Below are 14,692 nucleotides of genomic sequence, written 5' to 3' on the forward strand. Positions count from 1 at the left end.
ATTTATTTATTTTTATATTTTGGGCCACACCCAGTGACAGTGCTCAGGGGTTACTCCTGGCTCTTCACTCAGAAATCACACTTGGAAGGCTCGGGGGATCATATGACAGAAATCATACCTAGGTCCATCCAGGGTTGGCCTAGTGCAAGGCAAATGTCCTACTGCTGTGCTATTGCCCTGGCTCTGTGCCTTCATTTCTTTATTCTTTTCTTTTTTGGTTTTTGAGTCACACCTGGCAGCGCTCAGGGGTTACTCCTGGCTCTATGCTCAGAAATCGCTCCCGGCAGGCTCAGGGGACCATATGGGATGCTGGGATTGTACCTTCATTTCTAATGGAGATATTTGATTTTTAAAATGGAACTCAAAATTCAGTACTTCATAAGGTCTTTTATCATACAATGTCCTTTAATCCTTTAAACTATATAAATTTCAATAGCACAGATGAGTTTTAATTACCTAACTATATCATAGGACAAAATGAAATAAAATCAAACAGCATTCTCTTGACTATAAGACACACATGAAGCTGGGCCAAGAGAAATTATCACTGGGGAACACCTAAGTTTTCTCAAACAACGAGTAGATGCATGGCTATACATTCCCTTCATACACATTATGTTTTGTTCATGAATTCTGACAAAACCTTAAAGAATAGTGGTGTGACATAAATAGTCAAGTTATGAACTTTTATAAAGTGTTTTCCACATTTCATAAAACTAATTTTGGAACCAAGAAGATTATTTTAGAAGATTATCTAAGTGTCACAAGCAAGCAACATGTAGATACCGCAATTTTATTTTCAATCACACAAATGAAGTTAGCGTGTGGGAAGTTTAAATGAACAGTACGGTAAAAATAGAAAACTGAAAAAAAAATCTAAAAAGTACACCTAAAGCATGAGAATTCAACATTCATTAGTGTTTCATCTTCAGTTTTGATTGACACTTGATGCTTGCAATTTCAAAACAAACTTTGAAATCATGATGACTATTCTGAAGAGATTTCAGCACCAGCACTAAGATTTGTACATTCAATATTGGTTTGCAAAAGACTTGTTAGCCATTTACATAGTGTATAGTACAGATTTGTCACAGGTCAGATCACAGTGTTGAGGAAAGAAGTACCTTTCTGTCATTAGAAAGGATTCCCTAAACTGCACTCGGCTTAAGACATTCCATGTACAAGAGCACAAAATCAGCATTATTATGGTTCCAAGGAACAGTTTTGATAAGAAAAAAACCATTAAGCTTCTGTTTCCCATTTTAATTACTGAAATCTCTAACAATGACAATATTATCATGGATGACAGTAAACATATATATTAATTCAAACTTCTTTGAAAGAACAGTGAACAACCTGGAATAATGCAAATGATGGAAATAGGTGATTCAACACTGGTTCTTCTTTGTCATTTTACGGACATCAAGTTAATATTAGACCAAGGCACAAAACATTTAGTGCATAAACCAGTTTCTTTTTAAGATCTAGCACTTTCCTAGCCTTTTACTTTGGACCACTTGTTCTCAGTACTCTATCCCACTAGAAACTATTTAAAACTTGACCAACAAAATCAAAGGTGATTTCTGACCAGATTTATACGGAACATAAATGATTATATCAAAGTGTTTGCATAACCGAAGTACAATAATAAAGATGAAAATGCCTCCTATTTCTTTTTTAAAAATAGTTCTTTATAAGCTTGTTGCATCTTTAATGCCTTTACTACTATTGCATGACAATGAATAGTTGATTTAAAAAAAAACCTGTAAATTAATTATGATAGCTCATTCATCACAGATTAATCTAAAAATGAAGTTTCTAGAGAAATAGCAATTATTTCAACAAGGAAAAAAAAATTCCCTCATTCAAACCTCTTTGAAGTGGCAATGGCTGCGACTCTGTAGTATTTAGAAAACTATGCTATTAACAAGCTGTCTTATGAACCAAGGAGTAACAAACCTAGAAAGCAGATGAAAATGGATCATTTCTTCAAAATTTTAGTGAAATTTCTAAAATCAAAGATTTCAAAGCAAATATGGCACATAAAAACTCAAGCATAAAATCAAGATGCGAGAGCCTGGAAAAGTTTTGATTTTCTAAATTAAAATAAAAAAACAAACTATCATTGCAACATACAGGATTTCTCCCCTATTTTTAATCTTAGGAGTTTCCTCCAAAAAGCAAGTAGACTACAGACAATCACACATGCATGCATACTTACATGCACGTGTGTATACATACATACATACACACAGTGGTAAGTAGAGTATCTAATTCCTTCTTCCCAACACCTGTCTCTTTATATATTAAAAGGTAATTCTGTAGAGTTCCTCATTGTTTTCTTGTCCAATGGTTTCTGTGACCTTAGTGGCTGCCATCATTATTACTTCTCGTATTTATTTCAACATAACAAAATTCAAAAGCAGCGCTGTTGTGAGGAACGTGTACCTGAACACGCTGTGTAACTGTGGGGACTGGGAATAACAACTGCCAAATTCAGAGATCAATGTTTGAGTTCCACAGTAAGATATGTTGTGTGAAGCTCCAAATCATGTTCCAGATCACTGAAATTACTCAGGTTAAGATATAAATAGCTGAAGACATGATGAAAAGATTAAGTACTTGCTTTTGTTAACATATTTACCAATTGAAATCACAAAATATTTCTCATATTATTCATGCAGGTAATTGAGGGGGGGAAAATAAGATAATGCAGAAGTTAATTTTAAATAAAAAATTATTCCTTCCCTTCCTCCCAACTCCCCCTATAATCTACAAAATCTTTTCCCTGGGATTAGGCCTTGAGAAGGCTACTACATATTAGTGTGTCATGCATTACTTCCTGCAATTAAAAAAGCTAATTTTGTGGTGGTTGAATTACATTATAAAAATGTCCACATGCATAAATCTAAAAAAAGGTTGAAAACCTACAGTAAATCTACAATATATTGTTTTACATTTGACCACTGGTTTGTGTTATGTAGGAATCGTAGATTTGGTAAAGCATTGTAACAATTTAGGAAGGCATCTAAATCTTCATATTCTGGATGAATTTATGTTTTAATCTACAAAATTGCATGAAGGCTAGTTCAAGAGACTTCCTATCATTCTAAAATTCCTCAAGTTGGACAAATCATATGTAGGGCACTTTCTTATAAATTTCGCCCTTTGAAAGCACATACAATTCCATCTGTTCCACATTTTATGATCTTAATCTACCTAGGGCTGATCCCAGTTACTCATGGAATATCAAATATGATAGGAAGACAAACCTGAGAAACGATTACAATACAATAGCATAGCTTGCTAAGTTCTTTTATCAGCACTCTGAAAAAACTTCTCCAGCCTTTCTCCTCTTTATTTTAGCAATGGAATTGTGGAAATGTGCGATTTTTATCTTGACATGAAAATATTTCAATGCTCGATGATCTTGCCTCATGGGTTTAGTATTTTCTGCATAACAGTTACAGTCTTTTAAGACTCTCTTCCATCCTGTTGTAAAGGTCAGAAAAAAGCAGCAAATGGGAGGAAATAGCTTAATTGTCAGAGAAATATAATAGTGTCTGAAGGCGTTCAAAATATGTTGTTTATCTTCCCTCCTTCTGACTATCTTCATTTCCTTCTTACAGCTCACAGTAAATGTAGGGTTTTGTTGTTAACAGTTGTTTGTAGGTTGTTTTTTTCTCTAGATTAAAGTCACATCTCTCTTTAGTTTGTCTCTTTATGCAGTATTTGACTTGCTGAGTTCCTGCCTGATTGCTAGACAGAAAGAGGAAAATAATAAAAGTAAATATAATGCTATGGTAAAATAAACTCTTTTTTTTTTTTTTTTTTTTTTTTTGGTTTTTGGCTTTTGGGCCACACCCGGCGGTGCTCAGGGGTTACTCCTGGCTGTCTGCTCAGAAATAGCTCTGGCAGGCACGGAAGACCATATGGGACACTGGGATTCGAACCAACCACCTTTGGTCCTGGATTGGCTGCTTGCAAGGCAAATGCCACTGTGCTATCTCTCTGGGCCCGGTAAAATAAACTCTTAAAGGTAGCGGTACCTAACATCACAGTAATAAAGATACTGATCATATGTTTATCACTGCAGAGATCTTTCTTTTAACAAAGAGAATAATAACAAAAACATCAATTTCTCTACATATGTTTTTTTGTTTGTTTGTTTTTGGGTCACAGCCAGCAGTGCTCAGGGGACCATATGGGATGCTGGGATTCGAACCGATGACCTTCTGCATGAAAGGCAAATGCCTTACCTCCATGCTATCTCTCTGACCCTCTACATATGTTTTCATTTACTCTTCTTTGTTTTGAATGCAAAATGAAAACACATTCTTATACCCCTTCCCATCTTCAAAGCCCCAATAACAGGGCAACAGAATAAAATGAATGTGGAGAGATAACTTGTTTTCTACTCAATACTAGTTAATACTTGGACTGGGGGCGGGGGTGTTTGGTTTTTGGGTCACACCCGGTTGCGCTCAGGGGTTACTATCTGCTATCTGCTCAGAAATAGCTCCTGGCAGGTGCGGGGGACCATATGGGACGCTGGGCTTTGAACCAACCACCGTAGGTCCTGGATCGACTGCTTGCAAGGGAAACACCACTGTGCTATTTCTCCGGCCCCAAAGGGGGGTGGGGTGGGTTTGGGCCATACCTGGTGAGGCTCAGGGGTTACTCCTGGCTTTGTGCTCAGAAATTGCTCCTGGGGAGCTCCTTGGGGGACCATATGAAACTCCAGGGGATCGAACCGCGGTCTGTCCTAGGTTAGTGCATGCAAGGCAAATGCCCTACCATTTGCAATGCCCCTCTGGACCCAATATTTGGAATTTAGAAAATTTTTGTCCCTATTCCTAAAATAATTTCCATTCTATGAAGAATAACCTCCTCTCTAACATTCCAATTCATGTGAAGGGCAGGATACTTTGTAAATGAAGTAGATTCATGCTCTCAATAAATAGACTGAATGTTTATTTAAATTTTCTATAAAATGAATATTCCTTTTTATGTTGTTTTGCTTTGGGGCCACACTTTGGCTGAGTGTTCATGGATCTAACTTGGATGGCTGCATGCAAGGGTCCCCCAGAAACCAAAAAAAATTTTTTTTTTGGTTTTTGGGTCACAGCTGGCAGCGCTCAAGAGCTACTCCTGGCTCTATGCTCAGAAATCACTGCTGGCAGGCTTGGGGGACCAGATGGGACGCCGGGATTCCAACCACCATCCTTCTGCATGCAAGGCAAATAAATTCACTATCTCCATGCTATCTCTCCAGCCCCAAAATAAATATTCTTAAGCAATATTCTACAGGGAAAGGTAGCACAAAATGTATTTAAAACACACTCACCATCAATGAGCTCTTCTTTTAGCTTTGCTAATTCTTTTCTCATTTCCTCTAAAATATCCTAAAAATATTAGAGAAAAGACATCAGAAATATAGAAAAAAATACTGCTAAAAAGATTCTTATTCACATAAAATGCTAAGACTACAAGAGAGGGTGACTGTTTTTCTTTCAAGGGTCACAATTTATGCCTTTGACAAATCTTTTTTTTTTTTGGTTTTTGCGGCTCTCAGGGGTTACTTCTGGCAGGCATGGGGGACCATATGGGATGCCGGGATGCGAACCACTGTTGGTCATAGGTCAGCCGTTTGCAAGGCAAACGCCCTACCACTGTGCTATTTCTCCGGCCCCTTGATTAATCTCTCTCTTTTTTTTTTTTTAAAGGCTTTTAGGTCATACCTGGGTGACACTCAGGGGTTTCTCCTGGCTCTGTTCTTAGGGATCACTCCTGGTGAGCCTGGGAAACCACCTGGGATGTCGGGGATAGAACCTGGGTCAGCTGTGTGCAAGGCAAGCACCTTCCCACTGTATCATATATTTCTCCAGTCCCTAATATTTTGCTTTAGTCTTCTTTTCCCAATCTTTGCTATGTTACACTAGTAAGACATGAAACAGAATGCCCATGAAATTAAATAACTAGTCAACCAATGAAAGGTATGATTTAGATAATTTCTAGAAAAGATAACAGCTCTGCCTTTACTTGAGATGTTTGGTACCAGTCGGAAAGTTGATACATAATTAAGGTTCAAGAAAAATAAGGCAGACAGTCAGCTCTAGTCAGGTTTGCCATCTAATTTGAGTTGTGGGGATTCCTTACGAATCATACCAGGTAACAAACTAGGTTTTAAAGAATCTGGGTTTCCCCTGGAGAGGCCACATGAAAGGTAAGTGCTGTACCTACTTGTACTATCTTATCAGTCCCTAAGATTCTTTTGTTGTTGGTTTTTCGTTGTTTTTTTTTTTTTTTTTTTGGTTCTTGGGTCATACCTGGTGGCACTCAGGAGTTATTCCTGGCTTTGAGCTCAGAAATCACTCCTTGTAGGCACAGGGAACCATATGGGATGCCGGGGATCAAACCAAGGTCTGTCCTGGATTGGCCGTGTGCAAGGCACACTACTACTGCTATGCTATTGCTCAGGTCCCCCTAAGATTCTTTTAAATGCTACCAATAAACAAATATTATATCTCTTCTAGAAAAAAAAAAAAGCATCATCACCTGCTATTCCTTCCATTATTTCTTTAGAACATAGTAAATATAATACCTTACCTATCAAAAATTATAGTGCCATCTTTTTAAAAAATAAGGTGGGCAGGGGGGTGGAATGGTGGCACAAGCGGTAGGGCATTTGCTTTGTACGCGCTAACCTAAGATGGATGGTGGTTTGATCCCCTGGTGTCCCATATGTCCCCCAAGCCAGGAGCAATATCTGAGCACGTAGCCAGGAGTAACCCGAGTGTTACCGGGTGTGGTCCAAACACCAACACATAAATAAAAATAAGGTGGGGATAACTATTCATAATTTATTGTTAGAGTATCAATTATCATTCTCCCTATAACTTATTTACATATTCCTATGGTTTTCTTTTTTCCTCTCTGGTTTTCATATCACTCTGCTCAATAATGTGGGAATGGTATGATGCCAGGCATGGGATCTGCGGTTCCTACATACAAATCATGTGCTCTAGTCTTTGAGCTATCTTTCCATCCCTACATACTACTTTCTTTTCTTTTTTTGGTTTTTGGGCCACACCTGGTGATGCTCAGGGGTTACTTGTGGTTATGCGCTCAAAAAACGCTCCTGGCTTGGGGGACCATATTGGATGCTGGGGGATTGAACCACAGTCCATCCTAGGCTAGCACAGGCAAGGCAGATGCCTTACCACTTGACACCACCGCTCTGGCCCCGGCCCACATACTATTTTCTAAGCAAAAATTCCCTAAATTCCTGAACTCAAAATTAATATTTATTGACCGATTTTTCTAAAGTATCTCTTACAAAGAAGTACATTGGCAGGGCCAGATCAATAGCACAGTGGTAGGGCATTTGCCTTGCACACAGCCGACCAGGGACAAACCTGGGTTCGATCCCCGGCATCCCATATGGTCCCCAGAGCCTGCCAGGAGCGACTTCAGAGCATAGAGCCAGGAGGAACCCCTGAGTGTCACCAAGTTTGGCCCAAAAACCAATAAAAAGAAAAAAAAAAAAGAAGTATACTAGCCCACTTTCTCCACATTCTTGCCAAAGCTAGAAATGCTGGGTCCATTTATTTACTTTTCTCAACAACTGAGTGAAAGGCAGAAGCCTATGGGTTCTTTTTTGACAACTATATACGAGGCACTAACATTTACTGTGGTTATAATGTCAATGTTCCCAATCTCTATCACTGCTGGAATTTTATGTGAACCCAGAGATAAAAACGAATACACTGGTCAATTTGTATAAAAAGATCTTAATTCTGTGTTCTTCCAAATACATTCATAATATATGCACAAGAGATATTTTAATACAAATAAATGTAAGTTCCCAAGAGTGTTACCTGCTTCAACCTGTCATAGTCTAGGCCCTCTGTCTGGACTCCGTTGGCACTGGGCTGTGAGGAGGGTGCAGATTTTGGTCTGTACAAATAAAATTTCCAGAATAGGTAAACATCACATACAATCTCAATGAGCGCAAAAACAATAACCAACTTACTAAACACCAACACCAGATTTAAAACCATTTCCTGAATAGTTAACAAGTGTTAATTTAATCATCAAAGTTGAATTGATCAAACAATGAATATCTTTTTCACTTTTCTCAGTACTTTTAGTTATTTGCAGATTAGAAAAAAAAAGTAGTAAAATGAGACTTTTGTCAGTAAAGAGTAGAAGACAACATTCTTTGGGTCCGATGCAGGTAACCAGGGAACATGTGGCACAGTGATCGAGACAAGATGAAAGGCAGCTATAATATCTGAGGTCAAGCAATACATGCCACTCTCTCCTTCCTTTAAAACTGTACCATTCTGGGCCCAGAGAGATAGCACAACGGTGTTTGCCTTGCAAGCAGCCGATCCAGAACCTAAGGTGGTTGGTTCGAATCCCGGTGTCCCATATGGTCCCCCATGCCTGCCAGGAGCTATTTCTGAGCAGACGGCCAGGAGTAAACCCTGAGCACCGCCGGGTGTGACCCAAAAACCAAAAACCAAAAAAAACAAAAAAAAAAACAAAAAAAACTGTACCATTCTCTACAAATACCTGCTAAACCAAAAAAGGGTAAATCAAAGATGGAATATTTTCCTCTAAAGTGAATCAGTTCACAAAATCCATATTTTAGTTTATAGAAAACATTTTAGAAAGCTTGTTTTCTCTGTGTATTTTTTATTCCATTTCAAGTATAAAAGTAAAAATGTTGGGGATTTGGTTAAAGTATATTCATGTCCAGTTGGTGCTGTGGTTATTTCACTATAAAGTTTTTATGAAGAAAGGTGTGATAAATATAGCCACAAACTTACTTTGTTAAAGTGAAACAAATATTATTATTTTTAATTGTTTCCTTTATTTATTTATTTATTTATTTATTTATTTATTTATTTATTTATTTATTTATTTATTTATTTATTTATTGGTTTCTGGTCCATGCCACAACCTTACCTGTTCTACTAACTCTCTGAAACCTTATAAAAACAAGTTTAAAAACAAACAAATAAACAAACAATGGACTCAATTATTTCTGCCCATTTTCAAAAGCTGAACTTCCACTAGAAATTTTATATCATCAGTCTTAAGAATTAGGTATATTTAAAGTAGAAGTTTCAATATCAAACTCATGTTTATCAATCAAAGAAAACCCAGAATTGTATTTTTGGTTTTCTGTTTTTGGGCTACACACATTAGTGCTCAGGTCTTACTCCTCAGTGCTCAGGGGTCACTCCTGGTGGTTCTCGAGAAGCCACATGAGGTTCTGGGGACTGAATTCGGGTGAGTGAATACCCTATCTGCTGTATCATTTCTCTGCTCCCTCAAATCTAGAGTTTTAAATAAATACCATTCTATCTTCTAGTTAAGTAGCCACCATTTAAGAGCCAAGAACCAATGCTAATTCATTAAATCCATTTGTAAAGTTGCACATTTTCAATTTTGTATAGACCAATGTTAGAAATCAGAAAAAAAGTATGACTTCTACAAAGTTTCCATACTTTAGAATTTTCAGACAGCATATTCTATGTCACAGGCACCACTTGTGAAAATGAGCTCCCAAGTAAATCTGCTTTAATACCAAAAGAAACACATGACTGCTTAAGAGCCTGTTATGAATCAACTTTATTAGATAGTTAAGGCGATGTTCATATGAACAAGAAATGCTTCAACCAATAAGTACTCAGCAAGGCACTGTGGGGACTAAGAAGATTTATCTAACATGTTTCCTTTCTTTTTCTGAAGATAAACCACACAATTGAATTCCAGTCACTCAAGATTTATTGACCTCAAAAGTTCCAGTGTTATGTGAACAAACTGGTCTAGAAAACATTCCTGAACACTGACTTCTATGCATTGTATGTGCTCATAATATCTATTCTTGTGCTCAGAAAAAATTTTACTTCCTTTATTTTATTTTTTATCATTTATGTGACACAAGTAGCTAATTCTTTCTTCTACTTATAGTAACAACAACCCTGAAATACAATGAATTACTATGGTCCACTAAGTAACTGGGCAGTATGCGATGTATATATTATACAGTGCAAAAAAAGTTTATGTAATAAACAATTATGGTAACATGCAGTTTTTAAAAATATTTAATTCATGCTAACATGCAATCCACCACCAGTATCACCACCACCACCACCACCACCACCACCACCACCACCACCACCACCACCACCACCACCACCACCACCACCATTATAGTAAACTAAAGGGGGAGAACTTTTCATACTGAAGGAAAGAAGTAATCACCACGTATTTAAAGAAAAGTTTATCAACAATATCCCAGGGGCACTATGTATAAAAGCAGAAAAAACCCTGATATTTATGATAGAAAATGTCACTGCAAAAATGTTACTTTTTTCCTTTGTGCTCATCAACTTTTTAAGTAAGCCTTTTGGTCAGAACAATTTAATAACCTCAAAAAAAGGGGGTGGCAGGAAAAAGCTATCCTTATTGAAATATGTTTTACGCAGAAGTTAGCTAGCTAACAAAATAAATACCAAATATTTTAATCATCAATGGTGTAAGAATAATTTTAGCTAATAGTGATCTGGCCATTTACCGTTGGATTATATAGAATGTCTTACTGCAATAAACACTCCTATCTATTCTATACTATTCATGTTTCCAGAAAATACAAAGCACATTAAAAAAGAAAACTATAGGGGCTGGACGATGGCGCAAGCGGTAAAGCATCTGCCTTGTGTGCGCTAGCCTAGGACAGACCACAGTTCGATCCCCTAGCATCCCATATGGTTCCCAAGCCAGGAGCAATTTCTGAGTGCATAGCCAGGAGTAACTCCTGAGCATCACTGGTGGGCCCCAAAACCAAAACCAAAACCAAAAAAAAAAAAAAAGGGAAGATAACTATAGAAAAATATAGCTGTATCTCAGTAAGTCGACTTACAGACTTATTATAATTGATAAAGAATGAAGGTTTTCAGAGGTTGTGATTCCCTTCTGCTATCTTTAAAATACCTGGGTATAACTGCAACAACGAACAACCTGATCTGCCTATATAAATTTGGGAGTGGGGATTTGAGCCACACCCAGAAGGGTTCAGCGGTTACTCCTGGCTCTTCGCTCAGAAATCCCTCCTGGCATGCTTGGGAGACCATATGGGATGCTGGGGAATTGAACCCGCATCGGTCCTGGGTCGGCTGCATGCAAGGTAAAAACCCAACTGCTGTGCTATCGCTCCAGCCCCTGCCCATATAAATTCTAAGAATAGTAGAAGTAATCGAGAACTTTAAAAATTGTTTTAATTAAGAAAAAACGAAAAAGAGTAAAGAATAGTAAACAATAGAATTTATCCTGAGAAGCAAACTGCTTAGAAGTGAGGCATTCGGCTCTAACAAATTATCTATAATTGCTGTCTATAATACTATCTCATATTCAAGTAACAAACAGTATAAAAAAAAGCTAACTTGCTTTTTAAAAAGTTTTACCTCACACTTCTATAAAAAAGCCTTGTGGCTTTGTTTGCTTGCTTCTTCTGTCCCCCCACCCCCACCCTGGGCCACATCAGGCAATGCTCATGGGTTTTTCCTGAATTTGCACTCAGGAATCACTTCTGATGTTGCTCGGGGATCATATGGGATGCTGAAGATTGAACCTGGTTGTTCAAAGTGTAGTGTCCTACCTGCTGTACTATCTCTCTGGCCACATTTGTTACTTTTAAAGACAAAAATATATGCAGGTGATCTATTGTAGTATTTCTGATGCTTACTCTTCATATATACCCTATTCAAACTATAAATGACAGGAAAAAAGACATTGTTGTACTTTTCTAATTAAAATATTAAGATTAAAATAGTATTCTAAATAAAACTAAATATAAAAGATTCAGTCTTTCTAAATCTCTCCTTGTGGTGATTACCAATCCATGTAGAAAAAGCTCAGCCCTACCCTGAATATGTTATTTAAAAGTCTCAAATCACAAAGTCACAGCAGGATGATACCTGTGTAATGAATCATAGGACCTGTTGTCAAAAACAATCTGATTTTTCCTTGGAGAATCCCGTCTATGAAGGGGAAAAACCATTTAAAGGGGTATGCAATAGAACTTTAAAAAATGATTTTCATCATGTTACTACTATTTATAGTAATATAAACTGGAAATATAAACTGGAAATATAACAAGAACTAAAGGACCCCATCAATCTTAAAATGGTGATTTTCTAATGAAAATAAAGAAATACTAATTCTAACTATACACAGATGCTTCTATTTCCTTGACAAATTACCTACCTACGTTAGATTCACAGAAGAGTATCAAAATACAATCACGGATATTTCTATTAGCATAAATAGAAAACCACAGATTCATCAAAGACAAATCACAAAAATTACTGTAGCCTGAAATATATACAAAATCAACACCTCACGAGGCACTATTTCCCTCCATTTTAAATCATAGATCAACAGGCACTTAACAAAAACTGTAGGAAAAATTAACAAAACATTTTTTTAATTAAAACTTTTCCAATTTTTTGTTCCAGTTTACTTTAAACTTTTTTTTTTTTTTTTTGCTTTTTCAGCCACACCCAATGACGCTCAGGGGTTACTCCTGGCTATGCGCTCAGAAATTGCTCCTGGCTTGGGGGACCATGTGGGATATCAGGGGATCAAACCGTGGTCCTTCCTAGGCTAGTGCCGGCAAGGCGCCTTACCCTTACGCCACCATTCCGGCCCGTACTTTAAACTTTTTTAATTAAGATATTTTTCTTTTACTCTCATTTCTAAAGTACTAATGAATATGGTAATGTGCAATATCATGTACATTTTCAGCCTAATAATCCATCTTATTACAATTTAATTCTGACATAATTTAAGAGAAGTGGTTATTTTCACTATAGTGTAAGGCTGGGACATACATAAAACCACAATAGCTAAAAATCTTCCTATCAAAAACAATAAGAGGAGATAATAGAAAAATCTAGTCTCTTAAATATATTTTAAAAACATTTTACGGTTTAAAACTGTTTACGGTAAATTTTTTTTTTTTTTTTTGGTTTTTCAGGCCATACCCGTTTGATGCTCAGGGATTACTCCTGGCTAAGCGCTCAGAAATTGCCCCTGGCTTGGGGGGAATCATATGGGACGCCGGGGGATCTAACCACAGTCCTCCTTGGCTAGCGCTTGCAAGGCAGACACCTTGCCACCTCTAGCGCCACCTCACCGGCCCCAACAGTAAATTCTTAAAATATACAGATTTGCTGTTGCATCAACCTAGCAATAGCTATATGAGGATCAAGAAATGGCTACTTTAGAATTTCTATTTTGGTGAAGGTGAAGAAAATTATACAAGTAATACAATTATAAGCATGACAAAATAAGAGCCAATATTTAATCAATGTACATAAAATACCTTAAAAATGGTGAACATTACAATATGTATTAAGGAATTAAATTTCATTTAGCAGTTTTAAAAATCCTTCATATATATTTTTCTCCCTCTAAATGATTCTACTACATTAAGGAACATTATATATGCCTACTAAGATACAAATTTTGCTATAAATTTAGGTTTAGATTCATACAGAATTTCTATCAATGATGTAGAAAAGTAGGTAAAGAAAAAGAATTCTTCTCCACTATAATTTATCATCTTCAAAAGACCAATGGTACATCACAGTCTTGTTCTCATACACATATACTTGATAAATCAGGCTTCATAATATGCTACTGAATTAAAACTCGCAACTATTAGGGATGCATTAATCAGGTATCTCAATCAGAAATCTGAGAAACATAAATGAAATTCCCTACTGAAAAATCATATTCACCAAAAGTAATTCCTGTATTTTCTTTTAAAATAAAATACATTTATCTTGTATTTATAAAATACATTATCCTGAAGCTTCTGTATATTTTAAAAGGCACAGTTTCTTTATGGAAATTAAATAACTTTATCACTACTTGAACTTCCTATCTGCAGAAATAAACAAAATGCAAATCAAAATTTAATATTAGACATATTGTAGATTTGTGACAATGTCTATTTTTTACAAATTAGATTTTTATAATGAAATTCCTACAAGTTTACTTTATATGAGGTGAAATTTAAAAAAAGACAAATTTTTCAGAAAGAAACATTTTAGCTTCTATATATTTTTCCCTCAAAAAACCAGTCTTTTAAACTATTACATAAAACAAGAAAATATTTCATCTATGTTTAAAACAGATCGAAAGATCCTGATAACATGGTCCCCTGGTCCCCTAAAGCACTACCAGGAGTGACTGCTGATTATTGACAAATATGACCCCAAAATAAAATCCAATCAACCAAACTAAAAATAAATAAAGAATATGTTAATAAAGAATGCAAGTTAAGGAGTGCTAAATTTGCTTGAGAGTGCCCACCATGACCACTAACAGAAACATGAACAATTGTTATTTTGGATTCTTTATAACTTAATTGTAATGGAAAGTTCAAATGAGAAATGAATATACTTTGCAAAGTCAACATACTAGGTTTTATCTCTCACATTATTTTTTCCTCACCAATTGCTTTATAGTTTAAAATATAGAAGTTTCTTTTGGGATCAGGAATGTGGCTCAGTAGTAGCACTTGTCTTGCGTGTATCTGATCCCTGTGTTTAATCCCACTATGGGGGAGAGAACAACCCTCAAAAACCAAACCAAACAAAAACAAATT

At 36.4% G+C, this 14,692-nt stretch overlaps 1 protein-coding gene across 5 annotated transcripts in view; it reads right to left on the bottom strand.

Moving 5' to 3' along the window:
* Window positions 1–777: 777 nt before the first annotated feature.
* The window catches only part of ENAH (ENAH actin regulator), a 156,249-nt gene continuing 142,334 nt past the window's right edge, over window positions 778–14,692 (bottom strand). For 3 of the 5 annotated variants that reach the window (XM_049776443.1, XM_049776445.1, XM_049776442.1), the window contains exons 12-15: window positions 11,994–12,056; window positions 7,881–7,959; window positions 5,348–5,405; window positions 778–3,759 (exon numbers count right to left, since the gene is read on the bottom strand). In XM_049776443.1, the coding sequence (XP_049632400.1) occupies window positions 3,722–3,759; window positions 5,348–5,405; window positions 7,881–7,959; window positions 11,994–12,056 (238 nt within the window). In that variant the 3' untranslated portion in view covers window positions 778–3,721. The remainder of the gene's footprint in view (window positions 3,760–5,347; window positions 5,406–7,880; window positions 7,960–11,993; window positions 12,057–14,692) is intronic. The other 2 variants (XM_049776446.1, XM_049776444.1) reach the window with 1 other exon arrangement.

This window comes from Suncus etruscus, chromosome 7 (assembly GCF_024139225.1).
Source record: "Suncus etruscus isolate mSunEtr1 chromosome 7, mSunEtr1.pri.cur, whole genome shotgun sequence".
NCBI lineage: Eukaryota > Metazoa > Chordata > Mammalia > Eulipotyphla > Soricidae > Suncus > Suncus etruscus.